At 38.4% G+C, this 8,556-nt stretch overlaps 2 protein-coding genes across 2 annotated transcripts; both read left to right on the forward strand.

Annotated features, from left to right (window-relative positions):
* The first annotated feature begins 23 nt into the window (after nucleotides 1-23).
* On the forward strand, nucleotides 24-4,937 carry si:dkey-6i22.5 (polyamine-modulated factor 1). The gene is made up of 5 exons (XM_067599364.1): nucleotides 24-238; nucleotides 2,083-2,188; nucleotides 2,308-2,408; nucleotides 3,462-3,657; nucleotides 4,554-4,937. Exons 1-5 carry the CDS (start codon nucleotides 24-26, stop codon nucleotides 4,626-4,628), a joined length of 693 nt encoding a protein of 230 aa, XP_067455465.1. The 3' UTR covers nucleotides 4,629-4,937.
* Nucleotides 4,938-5,047: 110 nt separating this feature from the next.
* Nucleotides 5,048-8,419, forward strand: med19a (mediator complex subunit 19a). The gene is made up of 6 exons (XM_067599363.1): nucleotides 5,048-5,415; nucleotides 5,894-6,016; nucleotides 6,714-6,847; nucleotides 7,011-7,107; nucleotides 7,201-7,295; nucleotides 7,998-8,419. The coding sequence occupies exons 1-6, from the start codon at nucleotides 5,196-5,198 to the stop codon at nucleotides 8,061-8,063; spliced, it is 735 nt and encodes a 244-aa protein (XP_067455464.1). The 5' UTR covers nucleotides 5,048-5,195; the 3' UTR covers nucleotides 8,064-8,419.
* The last annotated feature ends 137 nt before the right edge of the window (nucleotides 8,420-8,556 follow it).

The following is an 8,556-nucleotide window of genomic DNA, read 5'->3' on the forward strand; positions in this document are numbered from 1 at the left end:
TAAACAAGGGAGAGGCTGGAAGAATGGAGGAAAGCGAAGCAGCAACACAAAAAAAGACTGTAGATGATGTTTGTGCGAAAGACCCCGCTGAAAAGCAGACCGGTGAAGCTACAGGAGACGTTTCCTCGCAGACGTCAGAGCCTGCAGCCGGTTGTGAGCCGGAGGCTCGATGGAGCAGATTGAAGCTGTTCGATAAAGTGGTGCAGAAGAGCCTGGATAAGTTCATCGGCCAGGCGAGGTGATGTGTTTAAAGCCGTGAATACAGTAGACCCAGTTTGTACCTCTTATGTCACTGTCATGACTGTAAATTACAGTTAAACTATATTAAATTGAGAGGCATAAAATGGTGCGAGTAGTAGTCTGAGGGTACAAACGATGCCAGGCTAACATGAAAAGCAGTACGGTGTTTCGGTTTAACGAGTGACCGTGTTAACTGCTGACCTTCAGCCGATTGCGTTGTGGTTGTCATAGTGACGGCAGACAACATGTAGGCATCCTCTTAAAAGCCTTAAATTCTTTTAAATAAAATGTTCAACACAGTATATAATTCGCTTTTTTGTCTTACATTGTGTAAATGGAGTCGACAGCAAGAAGCATTCACATTTCTTCACTTAACTGGTTGTCTACTGGCCTCATGACACAGTTTGTGTATAATATTTAGCGACAAACTGAACATATTGTGATAATTGTGTGTACACGATGACAAAGCGGGTTAATTGGTTGAATATGGACCACTTTCCGATTGAGGATAACTCTAAAAAAAATCAATCCCAAGATAAGCTGTCACTGCACTGCCAATTTATAGGCTACGTTTTGTTTCCCACATTGTAAGAAACGTTACGAGAAGTGAATGCGTCCTGCTGAGCACAATCTAACTTACGTAAATGTTTAGCGTAGATAATAAACACAGATGAATATGTATTGTGTTTTCAACAGCTGCTGTCACCACGATAACCCAGATGCATTTAGCTGAAAGTCACCAATTAACACGGTCACTCGTTAAAGAGAAACACCGGCCCAGGGCCGAGATGTCAACAAGTGTGATGATCATCATGGCATCTGTCATAGGAAATGCCCATTGTAGAGATTATTGAAAAACCTGCCTATACAAATTAAAGTCGATCAATATGAATTATTGAAAAGAAATTATATATATTTTTTGGAAGAATAACAGAAAAGACTCATCTGATTTATTTTCTGCAGCTCTGTATAAATAGATTTTCTCTTAAATTAACACAAGGGCTGCAATGAATGATTATTTTTATTGCCTGTTATTCTGTTTATTATTACCTAGATTCATTAATGATGATTAACTGATTGATCATTATTACATGTCAGGAAACAGTGAAAAATATCCAACACATTTTAGGTCTTTTGTCTGATCAATAGTCCAAAGCCCAAAGATATTTAAAAAGCAAAGCAGCATATTCTCACTTTTTAGAAGCTGGAATTAGAGATTGTCTGGTGTTTTTGTTAGATTAACGACTAAAACAATTAATGGAATGTCGAAATGGTTGCTGATTCGTTTTATGTTGATTGACTAATCAGTTGTTTAATTTCTAACTGCAGTGCTCAAAAAATAATTGATTTATCAATTAGTTTATTATCAGAAAGTTACACTTGTCTACCTTTGTCTTTGACTGAGCCATATCAAAGAGGAATTTCTGTTACTATGTGACGAACAATAAAGTTTCTTGAATCTTTAAGTATTGATCGATTTATCGTTTCAGTTATTTGTATCACAACAATGCCAAATATTCACTGTTCCCGCTCAAATGTGAGCATTTGAGCCCTTTATCTGGTTTATATTATTAAAATCCAAGTGTTTTTGAGTTTTGGACTGATTAATCAGTAATGGAAAATAATCATTTGTTGCAGCCCTAAAACACTGTGTTAGGGTTTTTTGTTCAGTGGTCAACTGGTGTGAAGGTTTGAAATGTCAGAACTGATCCTTCTGAAAGTGTCCTATGTCGTTACGTAACTGAGATGAGGTCCAGTGTTTTGATAAAAGCTAAACTTTGCTATGTTTTTCATTGACTCTGCTTTCTCTCTCTCTCTCTCTCTCTCTTTTCATAAATACAGTTTTAACACATTTGCCAAAACGTTTCGTCCACTGTACAAGAGCAACCCCCTGAGGATGGAGAGCATTCACAAGCAGTTCATAGAGGAGCTGCGGAGGACTATACAGGTGTGAAGCACATGACATTAATACTATGCATGAAAATAAACTAGAAATGGTAGGCTCTCTGCCTGGTTGTTTGTATTATTTATGTCTATATTTGTGTGTGTGTGTGTGTGTGTATAAAGGAGGACATCAGCAGATTGACTGAAGAAGGCCAGTTAGAGTCTAAACTAAATGAGCTGGACAAACTGGAGAGTGCTGCCAAGAACAATCCAAATCCTGCATGGTTAGTAAACAACAACACATGCCCTAACCTCCCTGCACCCTCTGTTTTCTCTGCTATGACAAGATCTACTGGTTACATGTCAAGTATTTATGCATGTGAATTCCAACATCAATCATCTCATATTTGTCTATTCTATTGTACAAGACTCTTGTACGATGGACCCTGGTCACCACCTGTTTGACCCGTTGCCCTCTGGCAGGCGTTACAGGTCATTCAAAACACAGACCACTAGACTCATGAACAGTTTCTTTCCCAAGGCCGTCTGCTCTCTAAACTCATATATGATATTATCATATCTTTTTCATGAATTTCACACTGCACAATAATCACATCTATTTATGTGCAATATTTCAGTGTATACTACACCTATTTTCATTGATACACTTTACCATTTCATATAGATGTATTTATTTATTTTAGTGTGTTGTGTGGTTGTGTGAGACTGTGTCGTGTTGTGTTTGTAATGCACCAACCAGCAGTAGCACTCCTTGTTTCATTGTATCTACAATACAATGACAGTAAAGGCTTTCTATTCTTTTCTATTTCTATTCTATCACCATCACTTATTCAAATAAATTGTAACAACAAGTAAACAGTAGGTTAATTTTATTGACATTAAGAAGAAGAGATCATTGTTAATATAAACCTTCTGACCTGCATTTGGATCCGATGTGTTTCTGAATGCAAACTGCTGAAATTTTCTCTGGCCTTCTCTCTCAGTATTAACAGAATTATTATATTGTTGTATATAAACTAGGGTCAGAGTTGGTCAAACATTTAATGGTAGTATTTGAGGATCCAAAATCAATACATGTCCTTGGTGTTAATCACCAAAGAACATCTCATTTCCTGAACTTGTACTTGTCACTTGTATTAACTGTATTTTAGATTCTGAGTCTTGACCTGTAATGAAGTTGCTCTGTCTTTCTGCATTGTACTGTGCAGTACATCACCACTGTAATAGTACAATGTTCATAGACTCTGATTATTCTTCTTACGAAGTTGTCAAAAGTCAACGAATTTTAATCATTTTCCCTCCACTTGTTTTCGTAGGCGGCCCAGTGGGATTCCTGAGCAAGACTTTTGCAGCTTTTTGAAGCCATACTATAAAAAGCAGGAGGCCTACATGCGACTGGAGCTGAAAAAGATCAGAGCGGAGAACGCTGCCCTTGCGCAGCAGGTTCAGGCTGGCAGAGAGAGTATTGCTCAGACTGAACATTGTATTTCAACCACTGTTGATGAGTGGAAGGTAGGAGAGAGAAAATGGCACATAAGTAAAAATGAGATTTTAAATTATATTCAGTATGTTATTTTTTTACACTCACAAAGAGAATGCAGTGCAGCAAGACTTTACTGTAACTCTATGTAACTGTGACATTAGATGTAACATCTGTAGTATACTGTACATCTGGAAGTAAATACAGCAAAGATTTTTTTTACATAATGCATAGAAAACATTCTCGTAACTTTATTCTCATGAATTCTGTAACAGTTGCATGATAATCAACATTTTACTTCTCGGGTACATTTAGTTTTCAGGGATTGTTGGTAGAAAGTAATTGCAATATTGCAAGAGATTTCTCTGAAGACATATGAGTGATTAGAGAACTTAAAACACTCAGATTTAGTCCAACAGTTGGTCTTTCTGTCAGAAAGCATGAATTAAGTATATCAAACTTTATGAAGTTTAATTTATATTAAACTAATTTTGTGGAGTACATACATATATGTCACAATAGCGAGCAAACAAATGCACAAATATAACTATCTATTGCAACACATACAAAAAAGGTAAAAATAGAAAGATAACACGTTTTACATACATTTTAATTTAATAGGATTTTTTCAACACACCCTCTCAGCAACTGGATTAGGTTTTCTAATGAAATCTAATAGTGGAACCAAACCTTTCTAAAATTAATTAGGGGTTTTCCATAAATTAAAAAATGTGTATCAATGTGGCTCATCAAGATCCTGTGTTCCATACGAGGAAGTTTTGTTTATTATGAATGCAGTTTTTTTATTGTTACTGTACAGTTTGAACGAGGACATACTGCTGAGGGTCACAACATATTTGTGCACTGTAACATAAGTAGAAATCTGCCTTGAGTGGTAACAGAATTGTGTGTTTTTCTCTACTTTCAGGCATCTGTCACAGAATTTGAAAGGCTGAAGTCTACTCTCTGCCCTTATGGTGATTCTGGTGTCTTTGATGTGTGATCTTCGAGTTCAAGTTATTTTACCTGCAGATGTATGAACTGAAAAAAGAAAACATGATGCTACTACAGGCAGCTAGTTCCTGTGTTTACTATCGTTGTCAGACACTTATAATAACAATCTGAGCCTGTCAGCAGCAAAAACAAGCACCTTAGTGGACATACTTTGACGGGCACAAAGGATTACATTGCAGCCTGTTTTGCAGCTGCTCACTGCAGAGCTCTCATTCAATACCGGACCAATTCCAAAAATTGTTGTCCCCCATGGGAAAATGGGGTACAGATTGAAAAATAAATAAACTGTACATATTAATTTTGTTTACTGTGTCTTTTTGTCTGAAAATAAACAATATTCATCTTAGAGCGAATATTCCCTGCCATTACGGTATTGTGCGTGTTCATGCCTGGCATTACGGTACATGAGCCATGATAATAATGCCACAAAGAAGTGAAGAGTCGAGTAGTTGACACTCGGATGAATTCATAAGGAACATCATCCGATACTTAGCAGGCCATACGCCTGTAAAAACCGCTATTTTCTTCCCATGTAAATGTATTATTCGCGATAGATATGACGGAAATGTTTTCAACTCTGTTTGGTCAAAACGAAGCTCAGGGACCGCCCGGCTCGTCGTCCCTAGGCTTCGGACCAGGGAAACCTCCGCCGCCTCTTCCGCAAAACCAAGTCTCCATGGCGGGGCAGATGCCACCGCAGCTCGGGGATGAAGGGCCTGCTCTGCGGAAGCCCGGAGCAATGAATGAGCCTTTCTACTTACTACGAGAGCTACCCGGTACTGTCTCACTGTACTAATTATTGTTTGCTTTGTGTGTTTTTTATATGTTTTTTAATAAAAAGAAAAAAGTCGAGCTGCGATTAAACGTTGCTAAGCAGTTTGTAAACAATGCTAACGTAGCTAACGTTAGCGAACAAGATAAGTGTTAGCGAAAATACTTGAGTAAGCTAATTGCCGGTGTTAGCCCACCTGTTCTTCATAGATAGGGTTGTTTTTTAATAATGTGTCCTGTTCACAAAAACATGTCCAATAAAGTTTTCTATGTTTTAACTCTACTCTTGTGTTTAAAGTTAAACGTTACGTAACTGTTAAGCTCGTAGGACTGAGCATCCCTGAAGTAACATCAGCGCTAATTGGAAATCGTTAACTTACATCGTGGGAATCCTGTATTTGCAGAAATTAGAAATGACACATCAAATGGCTAGACTTGTGATGTTTGAATGAATTACACTGATGTGAACCTCTGTGTGTTTAGTGGGAAACGAGCTGACGGGAAACACCAACCTCATCACGCACTACAACCTGGAGCACGCCTACAACAAATTCTGCGGGAAGAAGGTGAAGGAGAAACTCAGCAACTTTCTGCCGGAGTTGCCAGGTGAGTCATAGACAAATGTAGCCGGCCGAGTTAAGAAAATGGGGGATGCACAAACGTCATCAGGAAAAATGTATGTAGTTTAGATGGTGATTTATGTTCAGTGTTTGGACATGTTACCGTTGATACAGTTCAGTCTATTATCAGTCATTCACTACAGATGTGAACTAGCTGCTCAGTGGCACTTGACTTTCTTCACTCTGATAATGGAGTTTGTTAACTGAAAGGGTCAAAACTCCAGCAACACCTGCTGTATTTAACTCAGAATGAAGCATTTCACCTTGTGGTCTTCATTACGGTCATCAAACAACAAGTCTTCCTTTCTTCTTCTTACTGAACCTACAGATTAAACATTAACCCTGATAAAGGCCACAAGCCATAACCTCCACTCTACTAATAAATCTGTTAAGCCAACAACAACACCGCACGCATTTGAGATGCAAATATAAAATACGGACATCAGATTGGTCTGTGAATACATCAATTTGGTTCGGTTTGAATCTGTGAACTCCCCACATGACAGACATAATGATACCAATGCCTGCACCTCCTGATTAATAGTTTCATTGATATCAAACACAGCTGAACACTTAAACAGGTTTATAGTTGTGTGCTCACCACTTGCAATTTCATCCCTCGTCTCCTGCTCTCTGTCATTCTCCCCCTCGGGCCACCTTGTCTTTTCTCTGATTTGCTGCAGGTATGATCGACTGTCCCGGCACTCAGGATGGCAGCTCATTGCGGTCTCTGATCGACAAGCCTCCAGTTTGCGGGAACTCCTTCAGTCCGCTAACCGGCGCTCTGCTCACAGGCTTCAGACTACACACAGGACCGGTACTTACTGAACACACACACTAAATAGTTGTGCCTAGTTCGAAAGGCACACATATTTTCAGTATTATGGCAGATTTTCTTTAGCAAAAATATATTCTGGCCTATTACAAATTGTAATGTTTAAGTAAATACTCACGTGCATGCCTGTATTTGTTTTCTGCAGCTCCCAGAACAATACCGACTAATGCACATACAGCCTCCAAAGAAGAAGAGCAAACACAAGCACAAACACCATCGACCACAGGACCCATTACCGCAAGGTATGATGCAACCAACCGAACATATAAACACATGGAGACATGTAAGATTTTGTTTTGTTGAGGCCGCTGATCCTTTACTTTCTGACATTACAGAAACCCCATCAGACTCTGATCCCAAGAAAAAGAAGAAAAAGAGAGACGATGATCCTGACCGCAAGAAAAAGAAGAAAGACAAGAAAAAGAAGAAGGTAAGAAAAACAGTTTGTTGTTATTATGGATCCAAATGCAGTTTATAGCAGAAATGGAAGTCTGCCCCAGACCCCCAACAACACCAAACCCATAACTCAACTCTAAATTAAACCCTTACCCTGATGATCTAATATTATGTCTAATTATACACCATTTTAGTTTATTAAACAAACTGGAACACATATTGTTTGATTTTGGCCACTAGGGGGGGAAAGAACCCAACAACTGTCTGTCAGAGAACAGCTGACTTATTATTGGAACATGAAGTTATGACTTCACCTGTTCACAAACACTTGCCAACTATTGTTTACAAATACAGTTGTTTACAAATACATAATAAATACTTATATCTGCTAACAGCTACATTATAGTGTGTTGTAAACCATTTCTTAAATGTCTTTTTGGCACTTATAAATGCTAAATAGGGGCACTTGAAGTGTTTGGGGTAAATTTTAAGAATGTTTTCTGACTGCTGAGAGACTTGAATGATCTTAATGAGGCTTCAATTGTTTTTACACCCTTTAGTTTGTATCTCTTACGTGAAACAAAATGTGAAATACATTTCTGACCATTTCTTTATAGCCCACACAAACACAGATACTATCATGAAGTCCAGCCCCTCTCTCATCTCCCAGAGCACTTGAATCTACAGGAATAAACTTTATTAACTGAGTTCTGTTGATTCTCTGTCCCCCCTCCAGAACCGCCACAGTCCCGACCACCCTGGCCTTGCTGGCTCACAACCCAACAGCAACAGCCTCAGATAGATGGGAGCCCACTGTGTGCATGCCTGTGTGAGTGTGTGTGTGACTGTGCATTTTGTAAGCGAGGATGTGTGTGTGTGCGTTTTACAGATAATTGTATTATTGAGAGTATGCCATAGTGAGAGAAAGGATCTATTGAAATAATGCAAATGGTCGTATGATGTGTGTGAGAGTCAAAGAGCAGCGACACAGTGGACGTGGGCGATGGTGGAAAGAAGTGTTACAGAGCAGTGTAAACGGCAGAAAGCCGCTGATGTTATGGATGACTGAGCAGCAGGCACTGTATGGATGTTTTCTTTGATTTTGTTGTAATATCTTTTGACCATAATGCCAAAATCAAATAAACTTTGGTTATTATCTTTGTTTTTGTCTCATTTAAATACTTCACATAGGTTAATATCTGTTTTATATGATAATTATGATACATATGTGGTTTAAAATGATCAATATGCCAAAAATAGTCATTTTATTCATCTGAATTTGTGAACTTTGGCTG

The sequence above is a fragment of the Thunnus thynnus genome, chromosome 9, assembly GCF_963924715.1.
Source record: "Thunnus thynnus chromosome 9, fThuThy2.1, whole genome shotgun sequence".
NCBI lineage: Eukaryota > Metazoa > Chordata > Actinopteri > Scombriformes > Scombridae > Thunnus > Thunnus thynnus.